Here is a 24,485-nt window from a genome sequence, read left to right as displayed (position 1 = left end):
TAACCTTTTTTGCTTAGTCGGAGGTTGCATATTGGGTTAAACATGTACTAAGTTAAGAAAGCCTATAAAGCCCTAACCTTTTTTGCCTGGTCGGAGATCGCTTATCGGGTTAAACATGTACCAAGTTAAGAAAGCCTATAAAGTCCTAACCTTTTCTGACTGGTCGGAGGTCGCTTATTGGGTTAAACATGTACCAAGTTAAGAAAGCCTATAAAGCCCTAACCTTTTCTGACTGGTCGGAGGTCGCTCATCGGGTTAAACATGTACTACGTTAAGAAAGCCTTTAAAGCCCTAACCTTTTCTGACTGGTCGGAGGTCACTTATTGGGTTAAACATGTACCAAGTTAAGAAAGCCTATAAAGCCCTAACCTTTTCTGACTGGTCGGAGGTCACTTATCGGGTTAAACATGTACCAAGTTAACAAAGCCTATAAAGCCCTAACCTGTTTTGCCTGGTCGGAGGTTGTTCTGCGGGTTAAACATGTACCAAGTTAAGAAAGCCTTTAAAGCCCTAACCTTTTTTGCCTGGTCGGAGGTCACTCATCAGGTTAAACATGTACCAAGTTAAGAAAGCCTATACAGCCCTAACCTTTTTTGCCTGGTCGGAGATCTCCATCAGCCTCATAGTACTCTCTTATTCCCACCAAAACTTTGCCTCGGAATTCACTGACACTGACAAACCGCATTTTGGAAAGCTGTAAAATAATCCATTACAGAAGTTAGTCTGTGAATCTACATCTAAACACACATCAAGTTAATATTCACTGTAAACATTGATAAGGAACACATAATGTAAAAGTTAATATTCCCTGTAAACATCAACTCGATACGGAACACATAATGTACAAGTTAATATTCCCTGTAAACATCAACTCGATACGGAACACATAATGTACAAGTTAATACTCACTGTAAACATTGATAAGGAACACATAATGTACAAGTTAATATTCCCTGTAAACATCAACTTGATAAGGAACACATAATGTACAAGTTTATATTCCCTGTAAACATCAACTCGATAAGGAACACATAATGTACAAGTTAATACTCACTGTAAACAATGATAAGGAACACATAATGTACAAGTTAATATTCACTGTAAACATTGATAAGGAACACATAATGTACAAGTTAATATTCACTGTAAACATTGATAAGGAACACATAATGTACAAGTTAATACTCACTGTAAACATTGATAAGGAACACAAAATGTACAAGTTAATATTCACTGTAAACATCAACTCGATAAGGAACACATAATGTACAAGTTAATATTCCCTGTAAACATCAACTTGATACCAGAACACATAATGTACAAGTTAATACTCACTGTAAACATTGATAAGGAACACATAATGTTCAAGTTAATATTCACTGTAAACATCAACTCGATAAGGAACACATAATGTACAAGTTAATATTCACAGTAAACATTGATAAGGAAGACATAATGTACAAGTTAATATTCCCTGTAAACATCAACTCGATAAGCAACACATAATGTACAAGTTAATATTCACTGTAAACATTGATAAGGAACACATAATGTATAAGTTAATATTCACTGTAAACATTGATAAGGAACACATAATGTACAAGTTAATATTCACTGTAAACATTGATAAGGAACACATAATGTTCAAGTTAATATTCACAGTAAACATTGATAAGGAACACAAAATGTACAAGTTAATATTCACTGTAAACATTGATAAGGAAGACATAATGTACAAGTTAATATTCCCTGTAAACATCACCTCGATAAGGAACACATAATGTACAAGTTAATACTCACTGTAAACAATGATAAGGAACACATAATGTACAAGTTAATATTCCCTGTAAACATCAACTCGATAAGGAACACATAATGTACAAGTTAATATTCCCTGTAAACATCAACTCGATACGGAACACATAATGTACAAGTTAATACTCACTGTAAACATTGATAAGGAACACATAATGTACAAGTTAATATTCCCTGTAAACATCAACTCGATAAGGAACACATAATGTACAAGTTAATATTCACAGTAAACATTGATAAGGAACACATAATGTACAAGTTAATATTCCCTGTAAACATCAACTCGATACAGAACACATAATGTACAAGTTTATATTCACTGTAAACATTGATAAGGAACACATAATGTACAAGTTAATATTCACAGAAAACATTGATAAGGAAGACATAATGTACAAGTTAATATTCCCTGTAAACATCAACTCGATAAGGAACACATAATGTACAAGTTAATATTCACTGTAAACATTGATAAGGAACACATAATGTTCAAGTTAATATTCACTGTAAACATCAACTCGATAAGGAACACATAATGTACAAGTTAATATTCCCTGTAAACATCAACTCGATCCATTAAATGGGATTTTAAGTTGGTGAATAAAGCTGTAATTGCCATTTCTTTTTGGTTTGTGCACTTTCTTTTAAGACACAATACCAATAAGATTTTGTGACATTCTTTTCAAGAACCAATATACTTTAATACCATATTTCAAGCTATTGACAAAATACAGTGTTGTATCTTATCAATACGACATTGATCTATCAAATATTGCATTGTAAGAAAACTATTGTGAATATATATACAGTGTATGTATAACAAAGAATTGTTACAGCTCTCAGATTTGTAGTAAATATTCAAGAAATAATCAAATAAATAATTGAAGAACTTGTAAATAATGTATGCAGATAATTATAAGTGGGCATCATTTCTTTCAAAACTCAAAAGGGTCATTTCTAAAACATAAGAGCACTAAAATGTTAAGATAAATAAGGTTTAACTTCAAAGTTAAATATTCCTATCAACGTTTCAAAAGGACGAAAAAAATAGAAATCTATTATAAAAGTCAAACTAAATGAACCTGAAACATTTGCTCTCCATTTGCTCCCTTTGTTGGCTTTTTACTTTGAGAAGCTTCAGGCTTTTCTTTCTTGCTTTCAGGCACTTGTTCTCTTTTCTTCTTTTTGGGCTTTGGCTGAAATATTAAAGAATAAAATAATCTCTCTATTGGGTATTAAAATCAGGAATTAGTCAGTGAAAATCAATTATGTAAATGAAATCAAAGTATCTACTTAATAGAGAATTTATCATAATTATTATGTTAAGTATGTTATAAAGCAATGAAAATTTAGTGGATTATAAACAATTGTTTTATTTCAAATACTATGAGCCCTTCCTCACATGACTAGTATTTTCTTTCATATACATTACTCTTCTGTGACCCGCTTAGGTATTCTATTACATATTTGTTATTTGAACTATTGTTAATTACTGTATACTATTTATCCTGCTTGTATTTTTATTTTGTTTATATTGCTCTTTTTTGACCCGCTTGGGTATTCTATTACATACTTATTTTACATATTTATTTTTCCCTCAGTTCTATTATATTAAGTTATAAGCATTTCTCCCCCCCCCCCCCCATCATCACCTTTATTATATTTATTTATAAAAATAATTTATTTTGTCATTTCTGGACAATGGCAGGATTTGCATAGGCTTTTTATTTTGAAATTAAATGACTAGAAAATATATATGTAATAGAAACCGGTAAATCATCATTGGTTATCAGGGTATATATGTATGTGTTTCCTTATCCTGCTAACTACAGCCAATGTTGCATAAGAAGCTTCCCCCAAGAATGTTTGTGGCCAAATTTGGTTACATTCCATTCAAAACTCTATGACTAGTAGCGATTTAAAGAATTTACCTCTATTTCCCCTATTGGGCCCCGCCCCTCCTGTCCCCCGGGGGTCAGAGCCAAAATTTATACAAGTTCTGTTCCCCTTCCCCCAAGGATGTTTGTGGCCAAATTTGGTTACAATCCATGCAGACTAGTAGCGATTTAAAGGAAATGTTGACGGACGGACGGACGGACGCCGCGCCATGACATAAGCTCACCGGCCCTTCGGGCCAGGTGAGATAAAAATGAATTCCAGAGAAATATCTTAAATGGACCCAACAGCAAAAACTTATTCTAAAGCATTTTAAAATTTTTTAAGGCATTTACTATGATTAGAAGAGCTAGGTGTCTTTAAAACTTTGTCAGACACTATCTGGCAGCATACTGTACTAGGATTAGATGAGCTAGGCGTCTTTAAAACTTTGTCAGACACTATCTGGCAGCATACTGTACTAGGATTAGATGAGCTAAGTGTCTTTAAAACTTTGTCAGACACTATCTGGCAGCATACTGTACTAGAATTAGAAGAGCTAGATGTCTTTAAAACTTTGTCAGACACTATCTGGCAGCATACTGTACTAGGATTAGATGAGCTAGGCGTCTTTAAAACTTTGTCAGACACTATCTGGCAGCATACTGTACTAGGATTAGATGAGCTAAGTGTCTTTAAAACTTTGTCAGACACTATCTGGCAGCATACTGTACTCTTCCTGTTAGCCAGAGATGCTCTAGCCTTGACACTTATTAATATATATATATAAGACACTATACTATTTTATGAACGGCTTAATTATCTGATCTAGTTATCAATGGAATGGACTCAAGCTTAATAAGTTCATGCACAGATAACCTGAAGCGTTAGACATGGAAAAGGAAACAAATGTAATTGTGTATACCTCGTCAGAGTCCATGGAAAAGAAAAGAAATGTAATTACCTCGTCAGAGTCCACATCAGACTCTGATGATGAAATGAATTCCTTAGATTTGGGCATCATGTAATTTCATAAATCTGTAGAGGAAAGAAAATCTTTATCATTAGTTAGAAACATGATACTAGTGGTATATGATCTAAAAAACCACACACATGTATTCAACTGTTCTTGTCATTATATGATTTGACATTATGTTTCTAGCACTGGTAACCCAAAATGTGTTAATCTTGCCGAAACTTGTTAGAATAACGGCAGAATACTTAATTTTTAACAAGTTTCGGCAGGATTAGCATATGTGCTTTTTTATTCAGTATTAACCCTTTATATTAAGACTTTTCCTCAGAATTCCAATTCGATTAATAAAATTAAGTATTTCTGCCGTAAAATTAAGTATTTTTCTGTCCGCCGTGGGTCGTGACGGCTGACGGCCGAATAACAGAGGGTATCAGTCACAATTACCCAACTTCGTTACGTGCACGCTATTTATTGCTACATTGTCGGAGGTTGGGAATCGTCAAACTTTTCCGATGCGACGGTGAAATTAACAGATTCGGCGATAGAATTAAGAGTTTCTGCGTTTATATTCAGTGTTTCTGCGTTTATATTCAATGTTTCTGCGCTAATATTAACACATTTCGTCGCTTACATCGAGCGGGCGCGCCGAGCCGTGACGGCCGAGCACACGGCTTACACAGGTAAACTTTACCTTGTGAAACGAGACTTACAGTACGTACAGCCGCCAGCCGATTGTACATGTAAAATAATTATGTTTACAATTCTCTTTTCCCCTTTAAAAATACATATATCCTCATTATCCTATTCTCCTATCTTTTGTTGTTTTCTTTCCCGCGTCTCGTCATTTGAGCTATGCATTTTGCACCTTTTTTCGGAAGAGTTCCGATACGAGCGGTAACAAATGAATAACTGTCTAGGTTATGTGTAAAATATGTGTATATACACGGGGATTAACTATGACAAACAAATTATGTGTTTGATTATGTGCAATTACATGTATGTATATTCTTCTCACAAATTTGAATTGTTGACGATATTAAAATAAGATCGTTTTCCATAAAATAAATAAATATTTGTTATTTACAGACGTTTTGAAAGATATTTTGCTGTTGCCTTTAATTGTAAAATGCTGATTAAGTGTTATACATAATGATCTGCTTTTCAGGTTTGCTGAATTGATTTGATATACATAAAACGACTGATATCATATTCTGGTAATATTTGATTACTTTGTTGCATGTAATTCCAGTATTTATTTATTTCTGCGTTTATATTCAATGTTTCTCCGTTTATATTCAATGTTTCTGCGTTTATATTAACACATTTCGTCGCTTACATCGAGCGGGCGCGCCGAGCCGTGACGCAAGGTAAGCCTAGTACTATACATGTATACAGCATATATATACGTATACGTTAGATCTACAATTTGAGTTTTTCGAGTAAATGGTTATTCTAGCTTTATGATGTAGATATTTTCAGTTTCAAAACATTCCATTTACACCACTTCAAAAATTCAAACAAGCATATATTTAACTTTAGATTAGATAATCAGTCCAATTTGATAGCGATATCAAAATGATGTTCGGATCAGTCTGGACTGAGATTTAGAAAGCATATGATGTAAATTTCAGTGGAATAAAAAAAAAGTATAATGTAACACTATCTTTTTACGAGTAAAATCCCAAAATTTAGCATGAATATATCTAGAATCCGTGTTTTTATTTCATTCAAACTTCTGCTATAATGGTATGATGAAAACACGGCACCGTTTTTGAGTAAAAATAAAATGTGGACGGTTATCAGTTATGTGATATTGGAGTTACAGTACCGAACTTATACCGAAAATAATATGTATATCTATATTGTTGCCTTTGAAACTTTATCCATAACGTTTACTAAAAAGCAGAAATACATCAATGGTATTTCTGATATATGTTCCTATATTTAAGGTGTAGATTTAAATTCATTATTTCAAAATTATACTAAATCCTTAATAGTATATTCATTGTCGACCGTTTTGTATATCATACCGAGATTTAATAGTATGATATATGAACATTTATCGTATAATCCAAAAAGTAACCACATACAGTGTTCACAGGCATTAAAAATAGATATAATATCTTGTATCTTTTTTATATTTAGTGTGATAATGTTGTAACCCTTCTTGTATGACTATCCATGTACATTAAGATTCGAAACGGTGAAAATACATGCTTAGAATTTTTACTAATACCTTAGAAATTACTGGAGATTGCTATATGCCACGATTCCGTAATTACAGTCTAGACTGGAATAATTTTTAAGGTTAAACCTTTAGTTGAACTAGTTCTTAGAACCATTTTTGTTTCTGAATAAGACACCTTCCATTTTTGTTTTACCTGCGTACGACATATATATATATATATGTGCATGTAATATGTATTCCTAGGTATGATCAGGTATATTTTATTTCCATTTGCTTTTACATCTTCATTCTAAAAATGGAGGTGACAATAAAAAAAACCTAGAGCATAGATGTACGGGGTTTCCATAATTCAAATCACAATCCAATTAACGGATGTCCTAACCTGATTGACAGTAAGACAATAGCAAATACCCGATATAGTCCACCGAATAGCAAATTGCCCGCGGCCAGGTAATTACAGGTGAGTTCGATGAATGGCGTTGTGTACAGGTAAATAACATCCTGGTCAAGGTATTACATAACCATCAAACCAAAGGCATGGCTAATTATATACATGTATCTATAATGTCGGTGTATCTACTAGTATATCGATTAAAAATTGAAAGCGACCGCACGGTCTAAAAAAATAGTTTGTTTTGCTTAATATCTCAATATTTAGATCTTTTATAATATCGAAAGTTAATTCTTTCTACCACATGTTGAAACGTTTTACGGTATTGTAATAAATGTATCTCGATTTATTCGGTTAGCAACACACAACACAATGTTTGTAATGATAAATCATCGGTGTGTACGTATGTCAAGCATCATATCCTTGATGCTTTAATCAAGAATTTCTTCAATTGTTACGTAAAATTTCATTCTACAGTCACAAACTTTGCAATTCACAATGTATCAAAGATACAGACTACAGGAAAATATTATTTAATTAAAGCGTATTCGTTGCTGAACTCCTCGACAAAAAATCGGAAACTTTTATTTCTGTGTGGATTTTCTTTCATAATTACACGAAGATACCTGCTATTAGAGCACAAATTAGAGTATTTGAAACATCGAATTTCACTCTTTTAGTTATTTATATTCGAGACAAAGTTATTGTACGATTAACTTCACTCAAAAGTAATCATAAAAAAAATCTTTTATCGGCTTTTCCTGTGACCGTCGATGTAAGTGATAGCACATCAGTTAAAGTACAGCAATAAGCCACGGACTATTGTGACGTCACACGGTTTAGGGGGCTAGAAAATTTGACCTCGATATCGGCGGTTTACAGGTTATTCCGGTCGCGCGCGGCACGGAGAGGTTTCTACACGGTCTAATAAAGCCATTTCCAGCATAAACTGAAATTATCATTTTTGACTGCACAAATCCTTTAAATATATCATGGATTTATAAATGCTTATAAATCCTTGTATATATGTAATCGTGTTCCGTATTTTATTAACACTTTTTGAACTTGATTTAGGCCTAATAGTTATCGGACTAACGCACCATTTTATCATGATAAAAATGTAAATGTGTACAGATTACCGAGTACCCGAATGTACTGTTACGTGAATCTCCTAAAATTGCTGACTTGCAATATGGCGTGTGTGTCAATGATTATATATATAAAGTCAAGTGAATGTATTATATATGCCAATTCATAAATACTTGGTACTGAAACCACCCCCATTTTGTATCCCAACATCGTCAAAAGTATCATCAAGGATTTATAAGTGAGAACTGTCTCTTTACCTTACTAAACACCACGCGTAACGCTAGACGAACCGGGAAATCGAGTCCAACGAAACACCAATGTAAAGTTAATAAAATTTCACAACGTTTAGTACTTGCTTTAAGGACGGAAGATTTAGAAGATATGTCTTAAATTTTTGTTAAAAAATACGACAACTCATGAAATGACGCTTCAGAAAGTAAGACGGTAACCCTCGCACCCACAAGCTACATCAAAGGCTGCGCCGGCGGATATCAACGGAAAATCAGTCGTCGCCCAACGTCACGGTCAGTACACAAACGCAAAAGCTCCTACGTCGTACTTGCCCAAAACCCAGCGTGACTTTTTCACCTCACTTAAGTCCTTGATATCATCAAGGATGCATTTTAGACAAAAATCCTTAGTATCATATTATCATCTTATTATAAGCGACCGCGGTGTGAAAAAGTGCTCACAGAAATTAGACATACACTACATATGAAACTATATATACTATGGTCTCATTAAATTATTAGGTAGCTGTATGACTGTGTTTCTGGTGTTAAAAATCATACACATATGATCGCATTGAAAAAGTGTATACAACTATCGTCGGCCATTTTTCTCACTTCGAGCTCCCCAAAATGCATACGCATCCCCTTCGTAACCCCGCAGGGTACCGCTAGCTAGCTCCTACCCATGGTGTCAGGATGGCCCCAATAGGGCAAGCAATATAGCTAAATTTGTCCACGGCGTCCGTTATCTGTGGAGTTAATTAGTCGGATGACACGTGTGCGGTACACAGTACACCTGAGAGGTGTATCTATGGCGACAACATATAAGTAAATGTACAGGTAATATAATTCAACTGACAGAGAGAGAGAAGAACATATACTGGCAATAAGTTTTTTTTTTTTTTTTTTTTTTTTTTTGTAAAGTTCATTCTTTGTAAACCCCCATTAAAGTGTACTGGGTTAAAAAGGGTCTTCCCGAACTTCACTGACAATCTAGTCTCTGTCTTTCGTTGATTAGCATTTTGAGTATATAATTTTTAACAAATGTATAGCACAGTGATCGTTCATATGATATTTTATGTTTAACATAGTGACGTTGTGTATCGATTACGTCACGCACTAAATATAGCATTGAAAAAATTGCTAGCCGTTGGTCGGTTTGTGTTGACACAATATTCCATGTTAATGTGTATTTTATGGTGTAATAAATAACATGCCAGCTATGATAACTCCCAGTAACTGGGTTTCGAAAGGTGTGCTCTTAAACTGAAAATTGTATGAAAATTCTGTTATTATGTGACCTTCTTATTAGTGCTTTATTCGATTCGTGCCATGACGGTTCATCAGGATATTTATTCAAACCAATATTATTTTCACTTTTGTGTCTCTTTTTTAGAAATAAGATATGATGATTAACACAGACACCGGTATATCCCGATGTCATTTCCTATAACGAGTTGTACATAGATCTAACAAATATCCCCAGCTAACCAGTTGCTTTTAAAGACGTTTTTAATATTGTCCAGTGATAGTAATATTAGGAAAAAAAACCTTTAAAGATATTTTTAGGTGTAACGACGTCACGAGTATAAAAAATGCATACTGAATCAGAAACGTATAAAAAAATAATGTATGTCGTTAAGTTTCAGATTCAATAAGTTAATCGACAAAGAAATAATAATTTTAAAAAATTCGTTGAAACCTCACTACCATTATGTGTAAACTGGAATATGAAGAAATATACACGTTTTATCATTTAACCAATCGATGAATACAGCTCCCTATACTACTCTCCTTATGGTCGTATCCAGAGTACCTCTCTTTGACGACACAAAATAAATCATACATGACCAAGCTAAGTTCGCTTCGTTGTAATAACATAGGCCTGGGCATGGCCTCGTAATAAGGGTAGTAGTAAAAACCTTTACCATAACACTGACTAATTAGCAAAGACAGTATATCACAATTGTTTATTTAAGTCAAACATGTAATTATGTAATATCAAATAAAAAAAAAAAACAATTGTGAAAAAGAGTGATCTTTTTAATGACCAATTAAACTTCTTAATTGCCAGAATCTTGTTTTGATTTTATAGTCTTTGTCATTCCGACAAAAAAATATCAGTGGCCAAGGCTATAAATACTCCCTCACACAATCCTTATAGTATCATACAACATGAATACCTTTCAAGAAGCAACCTACCGATACCTGTCCAGCGACACCAAGAAGACCTGCATCCTCGGTCACAGCTTTATCAGACGCCTCATCGCCCGATGGAGAAAAGAAGAAATACCACTACCCAATTGGTCATTCCATGCCTTCGGACGAGGTGGTTTGAAGCTTCGACAGCTGAGAGACATCGTACTAGCCGAAGATTTTTCCATCTATCACACCGTCTTTGTACAGATAGGCGAAAATGACATCGCTGACCAGTCAACGGCCCGTACAATTGGACTTCTTCAAGAAATCCATCAACTGTTTATCGCCCAGTGTGTAGAAGTGGTGATGTTCGGCGAGCTTTTTCCGAGACACGATCGCAAATTCAACAAGACCGCATCACTTATCAACAGAATGATGAAGAAACAACACCCTGACATCATTTGGCAACGCGACAGAGACTTGTTGATGGTACACACCTGAAACCGTCGGCGGAAGTTGCTTTCTCCAACAGCATTGACCGGGCCATCAGACACATGAGAGCTTGATCTTATAATCAGCCAATCCTTTATAAAAAAAAAGCCATTTTCATGGCTACCCAAATATCACAAAAAGACCCACGAACACTCGAAAATACGCATTTATATATTACGAATTATATATCTTTAGCATGAATAAAAACAACTGAAAATTGACACGTGTATACTATTTATAATTTTATTTTAAATAATTGACGAATACTTCTTAAAACTAAACATGTATTTAATCAGAAACATATATGTATAATTGTTTCTGACAATAGGAATTAAATTTTATCGTATATCGTACTAATCGTATTAGTTCACCAGTTAAGTTTGGCCTCTATACTGGCAACAAAGTACATCAAATAATTACCAGAATATGATATCGGTCGTTTAATGTATATCAAATCAATTCAGCAAACCTGAAAAGCAGATCATTATGTATAACACTTAATCAGCATTTTACAATTAAAGGCAACAGCAAAACGTCTGTAAATAACAAATATTTATTCATTTTATGGAAAACGATCTTATTTTAATATCGTCAACAATTCAAATTTGTGAGAAGAATATACATACATGTAATTGCACATAATCAAACACATAATTTGTTTGTCATAGTTAATCCCCGTGTACATTTGTTACCGCTCATATCGGAACTCTTCCGAAAAAAGATGCAAAATGCATAGCTCAAATGACGAGACGCGGGAAAGAAAACAACAAAATATACATGTAGGAGAATAGGATAATTAGGGTATATGTATTTTTAAAGGGGAAAAGAGAATTGTAAACATAATTATTTTACATGTACAATCGGCTGGCGGCTGTACGTACTGTAAGTCTCGTTTCACAAGGTAAAGTTTACCCGTGTAAGCCGTGTGCTCGGCCGTCACGGCTCGGCGCGCCCGCTCGATGTAAGCGACGAAATGTGTTAATATTAGCGCAGAAACATTGAATATAAACGCAGAAACATTGAATATAAACGCAGAAACATTGAATATAAACGAAGAAATAAATAAATACTGGAATTACGTGCCACAAAGTACATCAAATATTACCAGAATATGATATCGGTCGTTTAATGTATATCAAATCAATTCAGCAAACCTGAAAAGCAGATCATTATGTATAACACTTAATCAGCATTTTACAATTAAAGGCAACAGCAAAATATCTTTCAAAACGTCTGTAAATAACAAATGTTTATTTATTTTATGGAAAACGATCTTATTTTAATATCGTCAACAATTCAAATTTGTGAGAAGAATATACATACATGTAATTGCACATAATCAAACACATAATTTGTTTGTCATAGTTAATCCCCGTGTATATACACATATTTTACACATAACCTAGACAGTTATTCATTTGTTACCGCTCGTATCGGAACTCTTCCGAAAAAAAAGGTGCAAAATGCATAGCTCAAATGACGAGACGCGGGAAAGTAAACAACAAAAGATAGGAGAATAGGATAATGAGGATATATGTATTTTTAAAGGGGAAAAGAGAATTGTAAACATAATTATTTTACATGTACAATCGGCTGGCGGCTGTACGTACTGTAAGTCTCGTTTCACAAGGTAAAGTTTACCTGTGTAAGCCGTGTGCTCGGCCGTCACGGCTCGGCGCGCCCGCTCGATGTAAGCGACGAAATGTGTTAATATTAGCGCAGAAACATTGAATATAAACGCAGAAACACTGAATATAAACGCAGAAACTCTTAATTCTATCGCCGAATCTGTTAATTTCACCGTCGCATCGGAAAAGTTTGACGATTCCCAACCTCCGACAATGTAGCAATAAATAGCCGTGCACGTAACGAAGTTGGGTAATTGTGACTGATACCCTCTGTTATTCGGCCGTCAGCCGTCACGACCCACGGCGGACAGAAAAAATACTTAATTTTACGGCAGAAATACTTAATTTTATTAATCGAATTGGAATTCTGAGGAAAAGTCTTAATATAAAGGGTTAATACTGAATAAAAAAGCACATATGCTAATCCTGCCGAAACTTGTTAAAAATTAAGTATTCTGCCGTTATTCTAACAAGTTTCGGCAAGATTAACACATTTTGGGTTACCCAGTGAGTCTAAACCATATACTGATGACAATAATACAAAGGAGGTCTGTCTAAACCATATACTGATGACAATAATACAAGGGAGGTCAGTCTAAACCATATACTGATGACAATAATACAAAGGAGGTCTGTCTAAACCATATACTGATGACAATAATTCAAGAGAGGTCTGACTAAACCATATGTTGATGACAATAATACAAGGGAGGTCAGTCTAAACCATATACTGATGACAATAATACAAAGGAGGTCAGTCTAAACCATATACTGATGACAATAATACAAGGGAGGTCAGACTAAACCATATACTGATGACAATAATACAAGGGAGGTCAGACTAAACCATATACTGATGACAATAATACAAGGGAGGTCAGTCTAAACCATATACTGATGACAATAATACAAGGGAGGTCAGTCTAAACCATATACTGATGACAATAATACAAGGGAGGTCAGTCTCTAAACCATATACTGATGACAATAATACAAGGGAGGTCAGTCTAAACCATATACTGATGACAATAATACAAGGGAGGTCAGTCTAAACCATATACTGATGACAATAATACAAGGGAGGTCAGTCTAAACCATATACTGATGACAATAATACAAGGGAGGTCAGTCTAAACCATATACTGATGACAATAATACAAGGGAGGTCTGTCTAAACCATATACTGATGACAATAATACAAGGGAGGTCAGTCTAAACCATATACTGATGACAATAATACAAGGGAGGTCAGTCTAAACCATATACTGATGACAATAATACAAGGGAGGTCAGTCTAAACCATATACTGATGACAATAATACAAGGGAGGTCAGTCTAAACCATATACTGATGACAATAATACAAGGGAGGTCAGTCTCTAAACCATATACTGATGACAATAATACAAGGGAGGTCAGTCTCTAAACCATATACTGATGACAATAATACAAAGGAGGTCTGTCTAAACCATATACTGATGAAAATAATACAAAGGAGGTCTGTCTAAACCATATACTGATGACAATAATACAAGGAAGGTCAGACTAAACCATATACTGATGACAATAATACAAGGGAGGTCAGTCTAAACCATATACTGATGATAACAATACAAGAGAGGTCAGTCTAAACCATATACTGATGAAAATAATACAAGGGAGGTCTGTCTAAACCATATACTGATGACAATAATACAAGAGAGGTCAGTCTAAACCATATACTGATGACAATAATACAAGGGAGGTCTGTCTAAACCATATACTGATGACAGTAATACAAGGGATGTCAGTCTAGACCATATACTGATGACAATAATACAAGGGAGGTCAGTCTAAACCATATACTGATGACAATAATACAAGGAGGTCTGACTAAACCATATACATGACAATAATACAAGGGAGGTCAGTCTAAACCATATACTGATGACAATAATACAAGGGAGGTCAGTCTAAACCATATACTGATGACAATAATACAAGGGAGGTCAGTCTAAACCATATACTGATGACAATAATACAAAGGAGGTCTGTCTAAACCATATACTGATGACAATAATACAAGGGAGGTCTGTCTAAACCATATACTGATGATAACAATACAAGGGAGGTCTGTCTAAACCATATACTGATGACAATAATTCAAGAGAGGTCTGACTAAACCCATATGTTGATGACAATAACACAAGGGAGGTCAGTCTAAACCATATACTGATGACAATAATACAAAGGAGGTCAGTCTAAACCATATACTGATGACAATAATACAAGGGAGGTCAGACTAAACCATATACTGATGACAATAATACAAGGGAGGTCTGACTAAACCATATACTGATGATAATAATACAAGGGAGGTCAGTCTAAACCATATACTGATGACAATAATACAAAGGAGGTCAGTCTAAACCATATACTGATGACAATAATACAAAGGAGGTCAGTCTAAACCATATACTGATGACAATAATACAAAGGAGGTCAGTCTAAACCATATACTGATGACAATAATACAAAGGAGGTCAGTCTAAACCATATACTGATGACAATAATACAAGGGAGGTCAGTCTAAACCATATACTGATGACAATAATACAAAGGAGGTCAGTCTAAACCATATACTGATGACAATAATACAAAGGAGGTCTGTCTAAACCATATACTGATGAAAATAATACAAAGGAGGTCTGTCTAAACCATATACTGATGACAATAATACAAGGAAGGTCAGACTAAACCATATACTGATGACAATAATACAAGGGAGGTCAGTCTAAACCATATACTGATGATAACAATACAAGAGAGGTCAGTCTAAACCATATACTGATGAAAAATAATACAAGGGAGGTCTGTCTAAACCATATACTGATGACAATAATACAAGAGAGGTCAGTCTAAACCATATACTGATGACAATAATACAAGGGAGGTCTGTCTAAACCATATACTGATGACAGTAATACAAGGGATGTCAGTCTAGACCATATACTGATGACAATAATACAAGGGAGGTCAGTCTAAACCATATACTGATGACAATAATACAAGGGAGGTCTGACTAAACCATATACTGATGACAATAATACAAGGGAGGTCAGTCTAAACAATATACTGATGACAATAATACAAGGGAGGTCTGTCTAAACCATATACTGATGACAATAATACAAAGGAGGTCTGTCTAAACCATATACTGATGACAATAATACAAGGAAGGTCAGACTAAACCATATACTGATGACAATAATACAAGGGAGGTCAGTCTAAACCATATACTGATGATAATAATACAAGGGAGGTCAGTCTAAACCATATACTGATGACAATAATACAAGGGAGGTCAGTCTAAACCATATACTGATGACAATAATACAAGGGACGTCAGACTAAACCATATACTGATGACAATAATACAAGGGATTCACTCTAAACCATAAACTGATGACAATAATACAAGGGAGGTCAGTCTAAACCATATACTGATGACAATAATACAAGGGAGGTCAGTCTAAACCATATATGATGACAATAATACAAGGAGGTCAGTCTAAACCATATACTGATGACATGACAATAACATACAAGGGAGGTCTATCTAAACCATATACTGATGACAATAATACAAGGGAGGTCTGTCTAAACCATATACTGATGACAATAATACAAGGGAGGTCAGTCTAAACCATATACTGATGACAATAATACAAGGGAGGTCAGTCGAAACCATATACTGATGACAATAATACAAGGGAGGTCAGTCGAAACCATATACTGATGACAATAATACAAGGGAGGTCAGTCTAAACCATATACTGATGACAATAATACAAGGGAGGTCAGTCTAAACCATATACTGATGACAATAATACAAGGGAGGTCAGTCTAAACCATATACTGATGACAATAATACAAGGGAGGTCAGACTAAACCATATACTGATGACAATAATACAAGGGAGGTCAGTCTAAACCATATACTGATGACAATAATACAAGGGAGGTCAGTCTAAACCATATACTGATGACAATAATACAAGGGAGGTCAGTCTAAACCATATACTGATGACAATAATACAAGGGAGGTCAGTCTAAACCATATACTGATGACAATAATACAAGGGAGGTCAGTCTAAACCATATACTGATGACAATAATACAAGGGAGGTCAGTCTAAACCATTTACTGATGACAATAATACAAGGGCGATATTGGTAAGAATGTCTATTTTTTTATCAGAAGATTGACTGAACTCTTTAAGGGAGGTCTGTCTTATCACTCCAGCAAATCGATAGATTTTTTAAACAACATTGTAAGAACTATTTGGTTTCATCCTTTTGATAAAAATAATTTCATAAAAAATCTAAAAATAGATGATTCAGAGAAAAATAAGGAAGCAATTAAAATGAAGTGTTTTGTTAATGATTATGACATTATAAAAATAGAGTTAAAAGGCTCAGGGCAAGATTCTTTTTGGATTTGAGGAGAACTTTACAGAGCATCTGCAGTGTTAAGAATGAATTATTTTTAGCTTTTGTAGAGGAATTTTGAACCTTCAAAATAGATACAGTAAAACACATCCATATTAACACACATACACCAACTTCCTGGTTATAATGTACACATAAAGTAATATCATTCTCACTCAAGTTGCCTATATGTACGTCATATGTGATTATAAAATGAAGTAATTGCTAATTATGCTTTAATTTTCCTCACCTTTTCTATTGACAACTTTATTTAAAGTGTGCTTTATTTCACCATTCCAACAATGTCAAAAAAATGTTAATTTCACATTGTCTCTTTCTCACATATTATCCACAGAATACATCTTAGATATATATACAAAAGCATTGTACTAAAGAACCTTATGGAAAAAATCAGAACCATTAAAATGTTACCTATTATCATGACCTACTCTTCAGCCACCTTTATATTATTATATATCTTTATTCCCATTATAGATTGGCGTTTTGAAGAATGGTAATAACTGCCACAACTGGACCCAGAATCATCAGTCTAGTTGTTCTCCATGTACTAGTAATTTGCATTTCCTTCTGGGGCGTAAGACGCCTGTAATATTACCATAGATTACAATTTCAGGTAAATGAGACAGTAAATATCATGTGAGCTAATATTAAAAATTTCAGTTGGAGACAGAGAAAATTGCCTATTGTTCAAAATTTCTTTTTCAACTTATTGAAACAAAATCTTTTTTTTTTTAAATTGATGGTGCAGAAAGTATTTTACAGTCCAACACGGTTATTACCTATTCCTGGGGACTCTTGAAATCCTTTCGTATTATGTGGGTTTTGTACTATTAGTGGGTTAACATTTGTACAGCAAAGACAGAAATGAAACAAAGTAAGGCTTTGTTGTTCAGAGATATACTATTGTTTTATTGAACGTGGTTCATCCCCTGTGTGTGGATTATCAACTATATATGCATAATAGGAGTGCATGTGTCAACACACCGCAGTGATCAATTATCAAAACCTACCTGGTTTTATAACACCACTTTATGTGGGTTTAAAATAACACAAAAAGTGCTTAGGGGACTGGAATATTGTTACATATTATGCAGGTTATTGTATAAAGCGATTCCTACTAAACGGGTATTATTAGAATATAAGGATATTGAATGGAATTTGAAAGGGATTTCAATTGAATAAAATGTAGCGGGATTAGACTGGATCGATCATCAGTGACCAGGTAGTTTAGTCGGTAGAGTGCTCGGCTAGTGTTCGGAGGATCCCGGGTTCATATCCCAGTCTGGCCACTACATTTTCTCCTCTCCTGTTACAAAATTGGCGCCCAACTAAATAACCCATGGTGGTGGCGTTTGGAAGGGTCTCGTATGTCTTCGAAGGCAAAGACATCGAGAAAGGAGGGAGGAGTGTAGCGGGATTGGACTGGGTTGATCATCGGTGACCAGGAAACTCAGTCGGTAGAGCACTCCGCTGGTTTTCGGAGGGTCTCGGGTTCGAATCCTGGTCTTGCCGCTACTTCTCTTCTCCTGTTACAAAAACATGATTTTTTACTATCCGAGTTCGTATTAAGTGAGTTGGACTGTATATATCATGTGACTAGATCTATATTAATATTATCAAGCAGTTATGAGACAGTAAATATAGTGTGACTGTAACTATATTTATAATTTCTTGATAGATACGTATGATCAAGACAGCATGTTAACCAAGTGATCCTATATTTTAAACGGGTCAAACCTGATTTCATCATAGACCTCATGATGGTTTTAAATTCATGAATATTCCTCAAACTTTCATGAAGTTTTGATGAATTTTCATGAACATTCATGAACTAATTTTCTGGTAGAAAGTCGAGATATCCAATGCTGTGTGATCCTCGATCATGCATGTCCAGTTTGGTAAATGCTATCTTGTGATCATTAGTAGACAGGCCAATAGCCTGAGGTCCAGAAATGGCCAGATACTTAAATTGAGGACGCAAAGGCCACTCAACAATATGTACGTCATTATAACATAGCCAATAACACCATAAAAGCATTGACGTATCATTACGCTCAAATACAGCTGATGAGAGGTTTATAATCCGATATTATTGATTACATATAATTAGCACATCAGTTCTTCATAAGCTAATTAGTTGTTCATACTACACAGTGTTACCGCTTCAAATTTCACCAAAACAGAACACTTCCTGTGGTGATTCAACTATGCATGGCTTTAATAGCCAAAGCGCAATCAAAATAAAGGACGCTCTCACAATTTACTAATCAGCAACAATATTCTGAAAACAAACCTTATTTTTCACTTGACCACAGAAATGCTATCATTACACACCAATCAGCCTTTTTTTAAATTTTAAAACATCTATTTTAAAATGATGTTTCCTAATCGTCAAAACGCTTCAAACTTAATTCTAATCTAGTGTGGAAAGCCCATATCTTCAATGTTATCTCGATACAACTGCCCATAAGAAATTGTTCCAATTTAATTGCATTGTAAAAATATGTAAATTGTTCCTTTCAGTCAACAGCAACCATTCAGAGACAGAGATCCAAGTCTGTATCGGTCACAGACTCCTCTCCACTTAAACTAAAAATTATCTACGAAAGGTTGTTTGATAGCATTAATATTTGTTAATTTTATTTTTGAGTTTGGGTTTTGAGTTTTATTAGTTTAGTGTCCTATCAACAGCCATGGTGATGTAAGGACATGCCAGGTTTGTTGATGGAGGAAAGCCTGAGTAACCAAAGAAAAACCACTGGCCAGTGGCTAGTACCTGGCAACTGCCCAAAGTGGGATTCAAACTTGTGACCCAGAGGTGGAGCTTGTGGTAACATGTGAGCCATCTTTAACCACTAGGCCACCCAACCACTTACATTAACAGACTGACACTTTTATAGATGATCAGCTATAATTTATCTTCTGGTAGGTATTCTTTATCTAAAGACATAAATCTGATTGGGAAAATTAGTTTTTTCAATGAAATGTTTTGGATTTAATATTTCTATAACCACATACCAGATTTAGAGGATGCAAGCATACTGCAAAACATGATTTGTTAATTAACACTTACACTGACCAATCAGAAATTTAATATGGTCATCATAATATCTAGTACTAGTGGACTTAAACACCTACACTGACCAATCAGAAATTTAATATGGTCATCATAATATCTAGTACTAGTGGACTTAAACACTTACACTGACCAATCAGAAATTTAATATGGTCATCATAATATCTAGTACTAGTGGACTTAAACACTTACACTGACCAATCAGAAATTTAATATGGTCATCATAATATCTAGTACTAGTGGACTTTAACACTTACACTGACCAATCAGAAATTTAATATGGTCATCATAATATCTAGTACTAGTGGACTTAAACACCTACACTGACCAATCAGAAATTTAATATGGTCATCATAATATCTAGTACTAGTGGACTTAAACACTTACACTGACCAATCAGAAATTTAATATGGTCATCATAATATCTAGTACTAGTGGACTTAAACACTTACACTGACCAATCAGAAATTTAATATGGTCATCAAATATCTAGGTGACTCACTACAAATCAGAAATTATCTATACTTGTGGACTTAAACACCTACACTGACCAATCAGAAATTTAATATGGTCATCATAATATCTAGTACTAGTGGACTTAAACACCTACACTGACCAATCAGAAATTTAATATGGTCATCAAAATTTCTAGTACTTGTGGACTTAAACACTTACACTGACCAATCAGAAATTTGATATGGTCATCAAAATATCTAGTACTAGTGGACTTTAACACTTACACTGACCAATCAGAAATTTAATATGGTCATCATAATATCTAGTACTAGTGGACTTAAACACTTACACTGACCAATCAGAAATTTAATATGGTCATCATAATATCTAGTACTAGTGGACTTTAACACTTACACTGACCAATCAGAAATTTAATATGGTCATCATAATATCTAGTACTAGTGGACTTAAACACTTACACTGACCAATCAGAAATTTAATATGGTCATCAAAATATCTAGAACTTGTGGACTTAAAAACTTACACTGACCAATCAGAAATTTGATATGGTCATCAAAATATCTAGTACTAGTGGACTTTAACACTTACACTGACCAATCAGAAATTTAATATGGTCATCATAATATCTAGTACTAGTGGACTTAAACACCTACACTGACCAATATCAGAAATTTAATATGGTCATCATAATATCTAGTACTAGTGGACTTAAACACCTACACTGACCAATCAGAAATTTAATATGTTCATCATAATATCTAGTACTAGTGGACTTAAACACCTACACTGACCAATCAGAAATTTAATATGGTCATCATAATATCTAGTACTAGTGGACTTTAACACTTACACTGACCAATCAGAAATTCAAATATGATCATCATAATATCTAGTACTAGTGGACTTAAACACCTACACTGACCAATCAGAAATTTAATATGTTCATCATAATATCTAGTACTAGTGGACTTAAACACCTACACTGACCAATCAGAAATTTAATATGGTCATCATAATATCTAGTACTAGTGGACTTTAACACTTACACTGACCAATCAGAAATTCAAATATGATCATCATTATATCTAGTACTAGTGGACTTTAACACTTACACTGACCAATCAGAAATTTAATATGGTCATCATAATATCTAGTACTATAGTGGACTTAAACACCTACACTGACCAATATCAGAAATTTAATATGGTCATCATAATATCTAGTACGAGTGGACTTAAACACCTACACTGACCAATCAGAAATTCAAATATGATCATCATAATATCTAGTACTAGTGGACTTAAACACCTACACTGACCAATCAGAAATTCAAATATGATCATCATAATATCTAGTACTAGTGGACTTAAACACTTACACTGACCAATCAGAAATTTAATATGGTCATCATAATATCTAGTACTAGTGGACTTAAACACTTACACTGACCAATGAGAAATTTAATATGGTCATCAAAATATCTAGTACTAGTGGACTTAAACACTTACACTGACCAATCAGAAATTCAATATGGTCATCAAAATATCTAGTACTAGTGGACTTTAAACACTTACACTGACCAATCAGAAATTCAAATATGATCATCATTATATCTAGTAATAGTAAACTAAGTATTATACATTATTTCCTACCCTCAAACTAAGGAAAAGAATTAATAGTAAAACCTGACATAGAGCTAGTCCTAATTTCCTCTGACCCCTTCTCCCCCCCCCACACCCCCCACCCCCACCCCCATCCCCTAACTTTGGCTGGTTTAATAGACAGACCTAGACAAAGCCATCGTATCCAATCACTAGACTGATCAAAGTAAGTAGTTACCCGGAAGTAAATCATCTTTGATATCATATAGGTCTTCAAAACAAATTGTAATACGACATGACAAATTAGACGGTAAATTGTGATAGAACATGACATATTACACAACAAATTGTGCTGATCATACAAATCAAAGAAGACCAGAATGTTTCTAATGGCTTCAATAAAACTTTCCTGAAATGAAAGTGTTTCTGTACAACGCTATCGGAAATCATTTCTGGTGTGTAATTAGAAATCAAATGATCAAATGTTTGGACATTAATTAACTGGTCCAGAATCTACATGAAACCTAACAAAACAGAATAAAAAAAAAAATTTTTTTTTGTGACATATCAGACATCGGGTCTGGGTCTCTAGATATCATGTAAATAATTACTGATGTATGCCTTTATCGAATACCAATATATAATATTGTATATATGTTTTATCTATGCATTATTTATTTTGAAAAAAAAGAAGAAATAAAATGTATTTGAATTTGAGAACAAATATAATGAATTCTTTGGATACTTGAACTGAATAACAATCAATTTTAAGGACACTTGAACAGAAGAATAATCTGAATAACAATAAATTTTTACGACACTTAAAACAGAAAATGAACAATTTTTGGGACATTTAATTGAACTGAATAACATACAATTTGTTTAAAACACTTATATAGAAAAACAAGCAATTTTTAGGATACTTGAACTGAAAAATAATCAATTTGTTAGAACACTAGAATTGATTAAGAATATCAATTTTGTAGATTTCTTGAACTTAGAAAAAAACAATCAATTTTCAGGACACTTGAAGAGATTGAACGACACTTATTTGAACATATGAGTACATAGAGTACACATTTTTCTACACTAATTTACAAAACATAGGGTATACAGCATTCCCTTCGACGGAATTCTAGACAAAGACAATTTGTAGAAAAGTATGGTAAAGGTTATCATATATAGGCCTAAACCCCTACACAAAATATTACGACCTAAACTCGGGTACACACAAAATATTACGACCTAAAACCCCTACACAAAATATTACGACCTAAACCCGGGTACACACAAAATATTACGACCTAAACCCGGGTACACACAAAATATTACGACCTAAAACCCAGGTACACACAAAATATTACGACCTAAACCCAGGTACACACAAAATATTACGACCTAAACCCAGGTACACACAAAATATTACGACCTAAACCCGGGTACACACAAAAATATTACGACCTAAACCCAGGTACACACAAAATATTATGACCTAAACCCAGGTACACACAAAATATTACGACCTAAACCCAGGTACACACAAAATATTACGACCTAAACCCGGGTACACACAAAATATTACGACCTAAACCCAGGTACACACAAAATATTACGACCTAAACCCGGGTACACACAAAATATTACGACCTAAACCCAGGTACACACACAAAATATTACGACCTAAACCCGGGTACACACAAAATATATTATGACCTAAACCCGGGTACACACACAAATATATTACGACCTAAACCCGGTACACACAAAATATTACGACCTAAACCCAGGTACACACAAAATATTACGACCTAAACCCGGGTACACACAAAAATATTACGACCTAAACCCAGGTACACACAAAATATTACAACCTAAACCCCTACACAAAATATTACGAACTTTCTTTATTTTTTTCCCCAATTGGTGAAAATATTGCAAAAGATACTTTTTTTAAGATTCTTCAAATACCAAAGCTAACTAATTCCTGATTATTATTTGCATGTCGTATCAAGAGATGATC

The 24,485-nt window shown here is 34.2% G+C and overlaps 1 protein-coding gene across 1 annotated transcript; it reads right to left on the bottom strand.

Moving 5' to 3' along the window:
• Nucleotides 1-552: 552 nt before the first annotated feature.
• LOC138313557 (activated RNA polymerase II transcriptional coactivator p15-like) lies at nucleotides 553-4,747 on the bottom strand. The gene is made up of 3 exons (XM_069253953.1): nucleotides 4,655-4,747; nucleotides 2,898-3,011; nucleotides 553-694 (listed from the first exon to the last, which is right to left on the bottom strand). Exons 1-3 carry the CDS (start codon nucleotides 4,712-4,714, stop codon nucleotides 584-586), a joined length of 285 nt encoding a protein of 94 aa, XP_069110054.1. The 5' UTR covers nucleotides 4,715-4,747; the 3' UTR covers nucleotides 553-583.
• Between the last annotated feature and the right edge of the window lie 19,738 nt (nucleotides 4,748-24,485).

Source organism: Argopecten irradians, unplaced genomic scaffold, assembly GCF_041381155.1.
Source record: "Argopecten irradians isolate NY unplaced genomic scaffold, Ai_NY scaffold_0742, whole genome shotgun sequence".
NCBI classification, from domain to species: domain Eukaryota; kingdom Metazoa; phylum Mollusca; class Bivalvia; order Pectinida; family Pectinidae; genus Argopecten; species Argopecten irradians.
The sequence above is the reverse complement of the archived record's forward strand: the minus strand, read 5'-3'. Positions and strand labels throughout refer to the sequence as shown.

Coding starts and splice junctions, on each gene's coding strand:
- LOC138313557 (XM_069253953.1), bottom strand. CDS start 4,714: ATGATGCCCAAATCTAAGGAATTCATTTCATCATCAGAGTCTGATGTG. Junction 3,012..4,654: donor CTGATGTGGACTCTGACGAG/GTAATTACATTT, acceptor TTAATATTTCAG/CCAAAGCCCAAAAAGAAGAA. Junction 695..2,897: donor ATGGAGAGCAAATGTTTCAG/GTTCATTTAGTT, acceptor ATTATTTTACAG/CTTTCCAAAATGCGGTTTGT.